This window comes from Pipistrellus kuhlii, unplaced genomic scaffold (assembly GCF_014108245.1).
Source record: "Pipistrellus kuhlii isolate mPipKuh1 unplaced genomic scaffold, mPipKuh1.p scaffold_m20_p_7, whole genome shotgun sequence".
Lineage (NCBI taxonomy): Eukaryota > Metazoa > Chordata > Mammalia > Chiroptera > Vespertilionidae > Pipistrellus > Pipistrellus kuhlii.
The window spans coordinates 29,257,033-29,271,424 of NW_023425573.1; the positions used below are offsets into that span (position 1 = coordinate 29,257,033).

At 52.3% G+C, this 14,392-nt stretch overlaps 2 protein-coding genes across 15 annotated transcripts in view; both read right to left on the reverse strand.

Moving 5' to 3' along the window:
- Positions 1-1,551: 1,551 nt before the first annotated feature.
- HES6 (hes family bHLH transcription factor 6) lies at positions 1,552-3,348 on the reverse strand. Of its 2 annotated transcripts, none has more exons than XM_036422207.2 (4): positions 3,154-3,338; positions 2,993-3,079; positions 2,802-2,883; positions 1,552-2,585 (listed from the first exon to the last, which is right to left on the reverse strand). In XM_036422207.2, exons 1-4 carry the CDS (start codon positions 3,232-3,234, stop codon positions 2,146-2,148), a joined length of 690 nt encoding a protein of 229 aa, XP_036278100.1. In that variant the 5' UTR covers positions 3,235-3,338; the 3' UTR covers positions 1,552-2,145. The 2 variants fall into 2 exon arrangements, with proteins under 2 accessions (XP_036278100.1, XP_036278101.1); XM_036422208.2 differs by having other exon boundaries at positions 2,457-2,585; positions 2,842-2,883; positions 3,154-3,348.
- A 6,114-nt stretch (positions 3,349-9,462) lies between these two features.
- The window catches only part of PER2 (period circadian regulator 2), a 31,933-nt gene continuing 27,003 nt past the window's right edge, over positions 9,463-14,392 (reverse strand). For 11 of the 13 annotated variants that reach the window (XM_036422189.2, XM_045575775.1, XM_036422190.2 and 8 more), the window contains 4 exons: positions 13,203-13,389; positions 12,184-12,376; positions 11,089-11,239; positions 9,463-9,728 (listed from right to left, as the gene is read on the reverse strand). In XM_036422189.2, the coding sequence (XP_036278082.1) occupies positions 9,579-9,728; positions 11,089-11,239; positions 12,184-12,376; positions 13,203-13,389 (681 nt within the window). In that variant the 3' untranslated portion in view covers positions 9,463-9,578. Of the gene's footprint in view, positions 9,729-11,088; positions 11,286-12,183; positions 12,377-13,202; positions 13,390-14,392 lie in introns of those variants that run through there. The other 2 variants (XM_036422192.2, XM_036422195.2) reach the window with 2 other exon arrangements.

Genomic DNA, 14,392 nt, shown 5'->3' on the forward strand with positions numbered 1-14,392 from the left:
TCCACCAAGTTTGCAGCCATTTATGGCCACCAAAGTTCACCACAGTGGCCTCTGGAAGCCACAGGGAACAGAGGTCTCACAGGTGGATCTGCTCTTCATGTGTCCCTGCAGATACATTCTATATCTATTGGTGTGGGGCAATTAAAATAATCCCAAGAATACTATTTCTATCTTCTCAAGCCCTGTCTTATGGACCTGCCTCCCTCACCCACCCCTTCAACAACTTATCCCCAGTCACTAAAATTAACCCTTTGCACTCCGAACCATTCTGGACATTGGCTACCAGCTACTCGACGCTACTTTGCGGCGGACACGTGCGTTGAATTAACTCAATTCCCCGTAATCACTAATAAACTGCAATGTCCCCCCTGAGAGGGGACATCCGAGTGATATGCTAGAATTCCGATGTCCCCTGAGAGGGGACAGCGGAGTGCAAAGGGTTAAGCTGCATCTGGTTAGAACCTAATGACTGAGGCCTCAGACTGAATCCTGAGGAGGCCAGTGTGAAATGCCCATGGAGGACAGGACCTGCTCTGCTGGGGGCCTTGGTCAGAGGGCTGTTGGGAAAGTTGTTCTGAAAGCACAGGTATACAACTAGAGAGGAGCACTAGATTACCTACAGCAGTGACTGCTGTTAACTGACCACATGGTAACTGTAGGTCCTGACCCAGCCCAGGAGGGAAGTCTCCCTACACCCCAGCTGCCCACCCTTTCACTCTCCTTCCAAGGTTCTGACCTCCTGAGCCCAGTCTGACCTCCAGTCCAAGCTGCCTGCAGCCATGGTGCTTTCACTTCAAGTCGTGATCTGGGTCACAGAAGTCACCAGCAGTAGTGGAAGCTTGCTCTCAGTCAAGAGAAGTGACAACGTCATACAAGCAGACTGACACCACACTCATGGATTCTACCACAGGTTTTTAAAAAGAAACTTCCAGCCGGGACTGGTTTGGCTCAGTGGATATAGGCCTGCGGACTGAAAGGTCCCGGGTCCAATTCCAGGCAAGGGCATGTACCTTGGTTGTGGGCAGATCCTCAGTAGGGGTGTGCAAGAGGCAGCTGATCAATGATTCTCTCTCATGTTTCTAACTCTCTCTCTACCCCTCTCTCTTCCTCTCTGTGAAATAATCAATAAAACATATTTTATTAAAAACAAAAAGAAACTTCCAAATCATGTGGCTAGAAACTAAGCACTAATTTATTCCTGGGAGCTCATGAACCAGAGAATGGTCCAGGGGATAGGCCGTCTCCCTGTTGCTTGGTTACTTTGGAGACAAACCCCATGCCAATGACATCCATCTCCAGGCTGCACAAACCCCAGGGAGAGCAGGTCAGGTCTAAGGACCTGCAGGGGAAACCCATCTGGAGCTGCCATGCAGTAGGGAGGGGGAAGCACTGTCCACTGTGAGACAGAGTATCCCATCTCCACTGCCATGACACTGCTTACTTTGCTGACGAAACGTGAGCATTAGATACAGGAAAAGCTTACTTAGTTTGGTATTTATATTTGACACATTAATGACACCACATCATTCAGTGATACTTCAGAGGAGTAACTAACTCTCCAAAATCATTTATTTAGTAAATTGAAATGTTCTATAACAACCTAATTTACAAACTCAAGTCTGCTAAGTGCAAGACATACAGAAAAACTTGCTTCTCTGACAGCTAAGGGCATTTCTGCACCTGCCTCCCCTGTGCCCTGACTCAAGTGGCAAGTTCAAGTTTCTGCTCAGGTCAGGGCCTGAGGACTCCTTCTGCCCCAACACTAGTGCCCTGCACTGAGGAGAAGCTCAGCACCACTCCGGTCACCCCTGCCCCAAGGTCCACGCAGTTCCTAAGAAGGCTGGACAGGCAAAAGCCAGGGAGAGGGAGCCCTGGTGGTAGCTCTGCAGTTAGCTCCCTCCTTGAGGTGGGGGTGGAGCCGGGAATAGGACTGTGGGGTCCATAAAAGTTACTCTCTTAAGGAAAGGGCTAGGAGCCTGACTGGGCTGGTCATCCAGAACTTCCCCACAAGCCATCCACTAAAAAGAACAGATGTGGGCAGCATCAGGACCCTGCCCCACCGCATCTGGACTCCAGGGAGGAGGAACTAGAGGTGGGAAGGCTGCGCTCACCTTTGCAGGCTCAGGACTGGCAGGCTGGTGATGGTCACCAAGGCCTCCAGATGCTCTGGACTATGCCCGCAGAGGTCAGGCCGCCCAAGGCCACGGGCACCAAGTCCAGGCCCTCAGCAGATGCTCGGCTCAGTTCAGCCTCGGGGGCCTCCTCTAGGTCAGAGCACAGGTCGTCCCCGGGGGCTGGAGGGCTGGGGGCTGGGGGGCTGGGTATCGGGGACACCAGGGCCCCTCCTGTGAGCCAGCTGCTTCGCCTAGTGTCTCCCGGGGAGCCGGCCAGAGCGTCCCCGAGCAAATCCCGGAAGCTGCTGCCCTCGCGCAGTGGCATGGACTCAAGCAGGTGGTTCAGGAGCTGGGCGGCGACGGTGGCGTCGATGGCCTGGCACGTGGATACGAACGTGTGCACCTCATGCATGCACTGGATGTAGCCGGCAGCGAAACGCTCGCTGGCTTCTGCCTGCAGCTGCTCCAGCCCTGCACCCGGGAATGGGAGGGAGAGAGCCGCGCCGGGTCCGGTGAGCCTGGACTGCCGTGGCCAGACCCACCCGTCAAGCGGTGCCGGGGCTCACCCCGAAGATGCTGGGGCACGCCTGGCTCCGGGATGAGCTCTCGCCGCCCGACAGCACTGGGGCGTCAGCCGGAGAAGTCTTCAACTCGGCGAGCCCCAGCCCGCGCCCGGCCGCCACTCACCGCGAGCCCTGCCCCGCAGCACTCCCTGCACGCGCCGCACCGTCAGCTCCAGCACCTCGGCGTTCTCCAGCTTGGCCTGCACCTGCGCCGGCGGGGGCGCCCGGTGGGGAAGGGAGGTGAGGCGAGGCAGTGCCCGGCCCCCGTCCGCCCGCCCGCTCAGCAGCCCCTGGACACCGGCCCGCCAGCCTCACCTCCGGGCCGGCCAGCAGCTGCCGCAGCTCCCGCAGGCTCTCGTTGATCCGCGCGCGCCGCTTCTTCTCCACCAGTGGCTTCCGGGCCTGCGGGAAGCGGGAGACTGAGCTGCGGCGCTGCCCCCGCCCCCGCCCCCGCCCGCCCCGGGCCCAGCCCTCACCTTGCGGTCCCCCCGCGCCTCCCAGCGGTCCTTATTCTCCCGGCCCGCACGGTCCCGTCTGGGCGCCAGGGGCGAAGCCATAGTCAGCACTGCCCGAAGCGCCGCGGGCGCGCCCAGCGCCCTTTGCTGCACCGCCGGCGACAGCCCCTGCCCTCCCGGCTCTCGCTTCTTCCGCCCGCACGCGGCCCCGCCCCTTTTATAGAGTTTTATTTGCATGTCTATGCGCCCATTGGCCGCGTGGGGCTGGGGCCGCGGGCCGGAGGCGCACCGCAGCCAATCACAGCGGTGCGCTTTGTCCGGCCCCGCGGTCCTGGTCGGTAGGCAGCTGGCGGGGCGTGGCGGGAGGGCGGGCGGGACCCCCAGCTCCGCGTCTGCGCGACCCTCTCAGGGGAGGCACCGCAGGGGGCGGTGACCCATGGAGCGGAGGCTCGGGGTGCGCTGGTTTCCCTCCATACCCTGAATAACGGCCCCCGAGCATCTGTGCGTGCGAGCAGGAGCTCATCCATCCTTCCACCTAAGCATCGCATTTGGGTTTATAAAGTGCCTCCCCGGAGGAGCGCTGAACACTGAGTGCTGAGTGTTGAGTCCCGGACGTGGCGGGCAAAGTCAGTCAAGCCCGTGGTCTCCAGACTGGAGGGCACCCGGGGTCTGGACTTGCGTGGCTGCAGAACCCCGAAAGTGGGAGCCCATAGGGAAGCAGGGGCGGGAGCGGGCCGTGGCCCCCTGGCGTTCCTTGCGGACCTGTGTGTCTGCACACCGCCCTCCCCTGCGCCGCCCTCCGCCTGAGCGGGGATCCTAGTGAACATTAGATACAGGCTCCCCTTCTCTGGTCATTCTCTCCACCCCCGCTCGTCCTTCCCTCCTCTGCCCCGCAGTCCCCACAGCTGGACATCGTCCCGTCACCCCTTGAGCCTCTATCTCCTAATCCTAATGCCCTTCGGTTCCCCTTTGACTTCCCTTTCCCCTCTTGGCTCCGCGTCCACCCTTCCCCGGGCGCAGCACCCCTTTTCCGGTCCCCATCCCAGCTCCCCCCTTACCCCCTTATTATTCCCCACCCCCCCTCCCTGGTCCCCACCCCTGGTCCTTTGCCTGGCCCCCCTCTCCCCAGTCTCCTCATCCCTCCCGCCGTGCCCGCCCCCTTCGGCTCCCTTTACCCTCCTGCCCCCTGCCCCCCGGCCCGCCGCCCACCCCCCTCCCGCCCCGCCACCCAGGCTCGCAGGAGCCGCCGTCTGGACCCCGTAACTTGATGCCCGTGACAGTTGGCAGCTGCAGCCGCTTCTGCGGAGAAAAGCGGCGGCCGCGCCAAGAGAGACAGGTGCTGGCCGTTCTTTTGTCGCCGCCGGCTTTGTCCCGCGGGCGCGCCTGTGTCCGCCAGACGACCGCCGCCCCCACCGCGGGGGCCGCCCATCTGCCAGCCCGGCCTCCGTGCCTTTGGGATGTGTGGGCCGTGGAGCCTCGCTCTTGGACAATGCCCTGGGGACGCCTGTCAGGCCCCTGCTCCACCGGCCTACGCTCTCACCACCAGGAAGAGCCAGATGCCAAAATGCCTTGTGGCACCGCCTTCCGCCAGGAACACTCTCCAGACTGCCCCTTCTATGGCTATTTCCTCACTGTTCGGACCTCAGCTTCCTTATTCATTCACCTTGGTGGAAGTACAGCAGTTCCACGGCAGCACTGCACCCTTAACCAGTGCTCTCCGACTCACCAGGGATTAGGATTAGGATTGTACCTCCATCCCTGGTCAAGGATACAGCCTGATCTAGGGCCCCCTATCTACCTGGTCTCCTAGGAGCAAGGGAATGTCCAGGAACTTTGGATTGGTAGAACTAGGTAGAACTATCACCACTCCATCCCCAGCCACTTAAGGCAGACCTGCCAGCCCTCCAGGTGGCAGTTTCACTTGGCTCCCCACCAGAGGGACCTCACAGGCAGGGCTAGTTTAATGAGAGGTTTGAAGGTTTCCAGAGTCATCTCACTGACTTCTGTTACTACCTGGAGTCCCTTCTGCGGATTCTCACCTGTGTCTGAGCTGCCACGTGGTTGTTGCTTTGTGAGCAGGCCCCTGAGACTTCCCCAGCCCACACTACTCACCCTGACAGGCATCCCCAGGGCATTGTCCAAGAGCGAGGCTCCACGGCCCACACATCCCACAGGCACGGAGGTACGAACCTACTCCTTTACTTTGCTCACCCTGTTGTCTCCTCCATAAGCCAGAAAACTCAGCTCTCTTCCTTCTGCCCTCTCCTGGTTGCTCAGAGACCCAACTGGCCTTCCATCCTCCATACCTACTGGGGGCACTGGCAGAGTTAGGGGGTGGACCCCAAGCTGGCCTAAACATTATTCTTCTTTGCCATTTAGACATCACTCCAGGAAAGGAAACCCAGTCCTGCACACCACACACACACACACACACACACACACACACACACACACAACTACAGTTAAGTTTTCACTACTTTGAGAAGCTGAGATATGGAAAAATAAACTCAGTGATATTTCTCAAATTATGATTCATACCCCTGTCATTGGCCATTATATTATTTGAACAAGGCCAAACATGTGTTTTAGAGTCCTCTCCATGAGAGCCAGCTCATAATGGAACAGGATGATCGGGACCTTGAGGGAGGCCTCAGGGGAAAAGATCAATAGAATACCTGATTGGGTACTGAGTGTGGGGGGCCAAGGAGGACAAATAAAGGCAAATGGTGCAAGCAAAAAATGAAAGGCAACAAGGAACTCCAGAAAAAATTAAAAATGAAAAAACGGTCCCAGAATAATCTTAGCACACTATTTGGCTCAGTAGCCAATTCTTTCATAGTCATAACACTATTCATAGGGCTTCAGCATTTAGAATCAATCTGTAGAGAAGGCAAGGAAAGCTTAATTATGATTATAGGACATAATATAAAGTTGGTTGTAAAAAGAAAGGACAGGAGACAGTTGTCAGGGGAAGGGAGGAGATGAAAAGAGGGCTGGGCCTTGCTTTGCATGGGTTGGGGGTCGGGGTGTTGAAGAATGCTGTTTAGAGTTGAAGGAAGGAAAAATTAAGTGCTGGGATATGCCCAACTGGGATATGACCAAGAGCTTTTGGCAGGGGAGAGGGGGAGGAGAGAAGCATAAGGATAGAACAGGTGTGTTAGTTTTGATGGGACTGGATGTTGCCCAAGGCCCCATCTTTGAAGTCAGCCTCAATTTCGCTCCATGGGCCACTAGTTGGCTAGTTTGGCCTTTCCTTACAGAAGCCTGGCTACTCCATCATGGGGCCACCAAGTCCTCACTTCCTCCTTAACATGACCTCCCTGAGCAGACCTATTTCCTGCCATTTGTCCCTTGGACTGATCCCACCTTCAAAGGTTGCCTGAGCACAGACTTCCTGAGTATACCCTTTGATCCCCTTAGATCCAGGAACAGAGGCCAGCAGAGGCTGGGCAGGGCTTCGGTGGCCACAGGGGGACCAGATAGTGACAGAGGTGGCAGGCCATAAATCCCCAGGGAACAAAGCAGTGGTCAGCCTGAGGATGTCTAGGCCCCTGGTGGGCAATCAGCCCAGGGGGCTCTCAGTAGCTTTTAGTTTGTAAAAAAAAGGGGGGTGTTGTCCTTGGGGTTATATGGGAAATAAAAATGCAATTAAGGGTCCCCAAAGGCACTCAGAACTTCAGTGAAACAGCCATATCTGGCTATTTAAGGCTTTTCAGAGGCCTCTGTGCTCACTGGGAGGACTTAGCCTTTTGTCCCCTTCCCTCCATCACCACGTGGATGTAGGCAGTCAGGTCAGGAGGCAGGGTCAAGCCTCCTGATTACAGGATGAACTTTATATTATGTTCTGTAATAATAATTAAGCCTTCCTTATGTTCTCTATAGATTCTGGAAGGCTGAGGACTGGGTCCACGATTCGCTCATCTCTTCACTCTGACCTGCCATGGTCCTCTAATGTTTTGACCGGGCCCTGTGTGGCTTTATTATCACAAAGGAAGGAATGGGCAGGTGGGCTGGGGGAGATGGTATTGTGCTGCCTGTATCATCTCTGATGGAGACAGTAGGCTTTCCTGGCCCTGCCGTCCTATCCTCAGCCCTGTGGTCAGCATCCAAGCAGCCAGCCCAGGGAAGACAACCTTGTGAGGGCACAAGGGAACAAAGTCGGTGGCTGTGGTTATGCAGAGCAGAGAGGAGCTCCAGGGCTGAGTAGAACACCCTGCCCCACCCCACCCCACCCCCAAGTGATAACAGGATGAGCTTTATATCCTAGAAAGTCCACTGGGAAGGGCCACCCTCAGACAAGAGGGACCAACTCAAAGCTGCGTGCAGGGAAGAGGGGGTCCTTTGTGAGAAGAGTCTGTAAGGTAGAATTTCTAGAATCCCTTTAAAAAACATCTTTTCATAATCTTTTATCTCTATTCAGTTTTTCCTGTGTTACATTAAAAATACATACAAATAAAAACAAAAATATACTTGCTTTATTTACCAATTTTCTAAAAGGCAAAAAGGTCATAAAAAGACACAAGCAGTCAACAACATATTGCACTGGGCGGAGAAAGCTTGGTTTGGGCATGAACCAATCACTTGTCCGGCAAGGCTAACAAATCATCTCACAGGCTCTGGGAGCTTATTTACATATATTTTAGAAATATATTAAAAAGAAGGCTCAGTTTAAATTTGAGGAAAGGTTTTCCTAACACCTGTGTCAGCACATACACTAAAGGAAACACAACTGGAGGCATGGCACCCTGTAAACAACTTCACAAAATGCTCCTGTTGGGTTCTCAGCACAGTGGAGCTATGCAGTCAACAACCAATGGGTGTGCATTAACAATGAGATAATGCCGACGGTAAACACTCGTAACAGTAGAGGACGTTTTGGCAGTTTGTGTTCAGGGAACCCCTGTAATCCCTTCATGACCTCACTTCAGAGGCAGGGAGCAGTCTGTACATCTAATTATCACACAGAGGCACAGATACATCCTCAACTTGGGTTCCTGAAGGTGATATTACTTTGTAAATAAAATAAAAGTTAGACACTGTTTTCTGTTTCAGTTAATTAAAAATTGGATTGATATTCAAGAATAGAATAGTTTTATTATGAAACCAACTGGATTAAAGGGGACTTCATTATTCTGTTAGCCACTTCTCCATCAAAGAACAAGCAGAAACCTGCTTCCTTTAAGTTTCTACAGACTCAACGAAATTTTAAGTCAACTGCTTCATCAGTGGGAACTTCTCATTCACTCCAGGGACCAATACAATTTTTTCCGAATGATCTTTGGGATATATGACGCAACATGAGGTTTTGCAAAAAGTTGGGCAGACTGGCCTCACTCTTCCCCAAGGGTCCCAAAGACCTGAAAATGCCAGAGAAACCGGGGGAAGTCACCAAAGAGACCGAAGCTGCACCAAGTGAGGTGAGGCTCATAAAGAGACTAAGGGCTGTGCCAGCCCAGGGTGTGGTGGGAAGGGTGAGCTCACAGTATCAGCGGCTGCTCTGCCCGAGCCAGAGCTGATGTCTGGGACTCGTCAATTGAAGAACACGAATGGGTCCCAAACGCAGGGATCAGAGCCTGGTTTGCAGAGGGAAGTCACCATTAAGAGATGACAGACAACATGCTTTCATGTACATACTGGTCATGGTCTGAAAAGCAGCCAAGAATGATGTTCTACATCAATGCACAGAAGGGTCTGGGTGAGTGTTAATCTGATGGAGTTGGTTACACAAATCACTAGGCCTTAGTCCAGAGCAGGCATTTCAACTTTGTTCACCCCAAACTAGAGTGACATCAGGTAGAAATGCCTGGTACTACGGTGCCTGAAGCCAAAGCTGCCGGTTCGCTTCACACCACTTAATGCGAAACATTTTCAGAAAGAAAATTAGGAGAGGCAGTCATTTCCACTTGGTTATGTTTTAAAAACATCTAGTTTGACTAGATAATAACTTAGATAAAAAGCAGCTTTCAAGAGAGGACAGAATTTGATCCACACAAACACACCCTGCAGAGCTACAGGAGGGAGGCGTGCCCTCAGCTCATTTGGAGTCACACATGGGCACAGCCTGGTGTGATGCCTTGGACACCTCCCAGAAGCCTTGCCAGTCCAGGGACTTCTGTGAGCACTCAGGTGACCTCCTGACACTTACACAAGGGAGTCAGTCTTTCTTAAGTTATATCACAGCTAAATCTCTTCCTTGTCTTCCCAAGTCCGCATTTATATTTCAAATATAAAAACGTATTTCTTCCTAAACTCTTCAACCTTCCAAAAAACTATGAATTTCTTTCCTAAAACAAACAAACAAAAACCAAAAATAAACAAATAAAAAAAAACAACAACGAAAATTGATCTGTCCATTTCCTTAGAAACAAATTGTGAAGCTCTGTCCTCTTCCATCACCGTGTAAGGTAGATTGGCTGTTGGAGTGGGTGGGGGTGGAGTGAGGGCAGTTACGTCTGCCCTTCGTTTTTGTGGCTCAGGGGAGGTCCATTTTCCCTTTCTTTTTTGTCTGTGGCTTCGCTGAGTGCCAGAGGAGGGCTGTCTTCTTCATATGGTACACAAAAGCTGCCTTTTCCCTGGCTTTCACAGTAAACACATTCCTTAAGAGAAAAAAACATGAAATCAGTAAGAAAAATGCAGTTCAACCTGAGTTGAGGTACAGTGACCAGTTGTTAGCGGTAAGGCTGCTGGAGGAGAGGGGAGGACCAGCTGTTTCTGAGGGTGCTTCTCAGATGTGGGAGTCATGCCTGTTTTAGGAAGAGGCCAGCCCTACTGGACCTGATCTGAGAGGTGGTCTGCCTATGGGATCTGGAATTAAGTTACTAGCCTCAGTTTTCTCGTCTGTAAAATGGGCTATCAATAATGTGCCAAAGGAGGAAGGGTCCTAAGGGGAGCGATTCACTCCAGATGCCACTAAAGTTGGGGTTGTGTAAGACTGGGACAAAAATTGCATCAGTTCAGTGGCTGAAGGACACTGAGAACTGGCAAGAGCAGCTTCCAGGGTGTGGGCCTTAGAAGGGAGTGGGGAGAGAAGCTGGGGTACAGACATGTCTTCGGAACTTTCAGAAAGAAACAGAGACAGAAGGGGCAGCTGGAGGGAGGCAGCCATTAAGAGCAGAAATGTAATATTCCTATTGTTACTGAACAGTCTACCTGGACATTGAGGGGTTATGATAAGGTGTTCTTTTTTCAACATTGGTCCCAAAAAGGTTTTCTAAATAATCTCATAGGAAGATTAAAACATTTTATTTATTGGCTCAGTGGACAGAGTGTCAAACTGAAGGTCCCAGGTTCAATTCCCTTCAAGGGCATGTACCTTGGTTGCAGGCACATCCTCAGTAGGGGGTGTGCAGGAGGCAGCTGACCGATGTTTCTCAACAACGATGTTTCTAACTCTCTATCCCTCTCTGTAAAAAATCAATAAAAAAGAAAAAAATATATATATGACTAAAATTTTTATTTATTTATCGAGAGAGAGAAATATTGATTTGTTGTTCCACTTATTTATGTATTCATTGGTTGATTCTTGTATGTGCCCTGACGAGATTGAAACCACAACCTTGGCAGCATATTGGAACTACGAACCAACCTTTCGGGACTCACGGACCACCAGTGGTCTGCAGACCACCGGTTGGCAACTGCTGCTCTAACCAACTAAGCTATCTGGTCAGGGTAAGGTATTCTTTTTTAAAATAGAAAACAGAACTAAAAGAAAGAAAATAATTCAAATTTCAGCACATGATTGAGATTAGATATTTCAGAAGACCTTTTGGGGAACAACATTGAAAAGCCATTGGAAGAAAGTCCTTTGAAGTAGACTTACAGTGTCCCAGTATCTTTTCACTTTCTCAATAAAGTTTACATTCTGGAAGTTTTACATTCACAGAACAGTAAGCAGAATACCGAGTGCTCCTGAGAGCTTTTTAACGTGCTGTCAGAAAAGCAGCTCGGTGAACTTACCGATACATTGATGGCCGAGGGCAGGCCGCCTGCCCGCACCCACGGGTGCACCTCCTGCAGCTCCTGCTTCTGCTGCTGGGTGAACCGGGGCTGCAGCTTCTGCAGCAGCTTCAGCTTCTCTCTGTCCTCCTTCAAAACCTCGTCCACGTTTCTTCACCGCATGTTTGGAAAGAGGTAAGCTTTAGAATGTCTTTTTCCTTAAAGAACACACTTTTTCTTTCAGTATCAATAATGGAATTTTAGATGAATTTGATTAATGCAAATTTCCTTTTCATTTAAAATAGGTTACCCTGTTTAGGGTTACTTACCATCCCTAGTAATAATCTGTTTTTTTTCTATTAAAATGACACTCCAAGTCACAATTTTACTTTTACTTTAAATCATACACAGGAGCTGGGTGTTTGCAGATGCTTGGTTCTGTACAGGGCAGTTCTCACCAGGAGGCGGTGGGTAGAGAATACCTTCCCTTGCCTCTTGCCAATGCTGGGCCAGAGGGAAGCGGCCCTGGACATGGAGCCCTGGTCTGCCTACCCTAGAGACCTGGCTGTCCTGACCTCAGAGTTAATTCTCCCTCCCTTCCCTCCTCCCTCCCCCTCCCCCTTCTTTCCTCCCTCCTGCTGTATGGAAGAGGCTTCACAGAGGCAGGGACCATGAATGTTCCTTGGAGCAGCTGGGGACAGACCCGATTCACTACACAGCAGCTGGTGGCCATGGGACGGTTATCTACCTTGACCCTTGGTTTCTGCATTTCTAAGACATACATACCACATTTACCCCACAAGGTTACTGGGCAACAGAGCAAAAGAGATAAAGTTGGCACAGATGCTTCATAAATGTGTAGGGCGACACCGTGGAGGGTGGCCGGGAGCTCATCTTTCTCCCAGCCTGCAACGGATTACTCTGAAGGGCTCTATGGGCCCAGGCAACCATAGAGAGAACCTGCTTCTCTTTCAGCTCCACTCAACTCAACCTGAGAGGTGGCTTTCAGAGGGAAGTTCCCCCCTGCCATCCCACCCCCACCCCGACTGGCAGCCTTGTTTGAGGACTCTTTCACCCAACCCTTCCCCAGTCCTTAGGGACAGGCCGAGTGATTACCGGGAAGGCATCTGGTACGTCATCATGACACTGTCGTCAGTGTTGGCCATCAGCAGCCAGACGGGGTCCTGGAGGACGTACTTGATGAAGTGCTCACTTTCTTCCATGTCTGCCTTCGCTTTTGCTTTGTGGTTATTCTCTGAAGAGTCAATGCTTCCGAAATACTTGCTGGTGTGGCTGGTGTTACTACTGCCTTAAAAACACAAACAGCGGCGGTTAGACCACTGATACCTTGCAGACCATGCTTGTGGACACGTGCCGGATTAGGGAGCCGAGAGTCTTATTTGGTAGCTTGTGCAGGTGTTGGTGGGTTTCCCCTTTTCTTCCCCATCCTCGAATTACCTGGATAATTAAAATGGGATACCAGCTAGCACCATGGAGTGGCTCTCCTGGGGAGTCATGAGCAGCCCTGGTCGAGCCTATCTTAGAAATCCTGCTCCCTTTCCTAGCACTCTGCACCTCTCCACCAAAACAGGCCACAGAGGAGCTGGTTTTGGTTTGTAAGTATGTTCCAGCGAGCCTCCTGAAAGGAGCAAAGCCAGAGAATGGAGAAGTGGGCAGCAGGGATCTTTGAGTTTGTGGGGAGGATTCATGTCCTATTTAATAGGTGCGCCCACTTGTGCAATCTGGTGGGTGAAGCACGCCACCCATATGCTAGGCTTGCCCAAGGGGAACCAACTAGGGAAGGCAAACCCTGGCCGGCCCTCCCAGCCTGCCCAGGGAGCCTGGGGGATGGTCCAATAAGGGCCAGTGGGTGTGAGGCCTGCTGTGGTGCTGACATGGAAGCCAACAGGTGAGAATGCGAGTTCTGACTGGGTAGGGCCCCACCATTTGGGGGCAGAGCACCTGTCTGCCTGTCTGAACTGCTGTGAGCCTTCAGTGCCAGCTAGGCACCTGCTGGACCTGTTGTGCACCTGGTGCTAGGCCCTGAGCACATATGGCCTGTGGCTCCGGTGCCGCTGGGTCCCTCTAGTGTGGGAAAAGTGAAAGCTGCCCAAGTACCTCAGGTACCAACATACCTGTCCCAATTCTGGATGTATCACAGCCCAGAGAGCTGGAGCCCAGGGAGTCTGAGGTGGCAGAGGCCCCGCTTCCAGACAGGGCTGACCCTGCAGCTGAGCAGAGGTCCTCGCGCAGTAAGAGGTCAAGCAGGTCGCTGGACGTGGAGAGAGCATCACTGTTCTGGGCATCCGAGGGCTCACCTTGCTTTAGGAACGAGAGAAGACACCAGTTAAGACACAGTCAGGACACAGCTCTCCAGAGCTGGGGGGCAGCTGCAAAGCAACTGTCTGTACAAAGCCACTCAGGGCGATAGTGGATGGCACTCCTCCTCAGCCCCTGCTTTTCATGTGCCAAGTGAACAGACCTGTGGGTATTGGGACTACAATTAGGATCTAGGTGGTGGCCTATGAATACATCTCATTCAAGTAGATTTTGGGAGAATCACGCAGTTCTCAGATCCCTGGGGGGAAAGTTTTATGCCTGCTCTTCCACTGCAGCATACACAGAGGAAGAGGCCACCACATACCCCAAGGCTGCTCTTTGGTGATGGGTTCTGGCTTCCTGTACCTGTGCCCCAGAGTGGGGGCAATCCTGGGAGTACCCCACCCCTCTGGCCATTGGAACTGAAACTGTAGGCCAGACCCCAGGAACAGTGGGGAGGGTGGTAGACACCTTGGAAGGCTGATCTGTGTTTCCTGGGCCCCACTTCCTTTCATAGCTCAGGCCACTGCACACTGAGCTGTCAGGACACAAAACCTGTGGGAAACTATGTTTTCATTAATGGATTAAGAATATGCCAGTGGTCCTAAAGGCACAGGAGAATGGGGCCGCTGGCTCATTGTGAAAACCTCTGCCCCCACCTCCCTCTCAGGAGCTGAGTTCTGGCATTTAACCAGCTGTGCTGTGTGCTCATAGTTGTTACATAAAATCTCAAGCCCGCCCTGGCTGGTGTGCTCAGTGGTTAGAGGGTACTTAAGGGTTAAGGGTTTGATTCTCAATCAAGAGCATGTACCTGGGCTATAGGGTCAATCCCTTGCCCCCGTCAGGGAATGCGTGGGAGGCAATCAATCAATGTGTCTCTTTCACATCAATGTTTTTCTGTCACTTCCCCCTGCCTTCCTTCCCATCCCTTCCATTCTCTTTAAAAACCAATGGAAAAAATACCCTCCGTGAGGATTAACAAAACAAGAAAGAAACAAACAAAAAA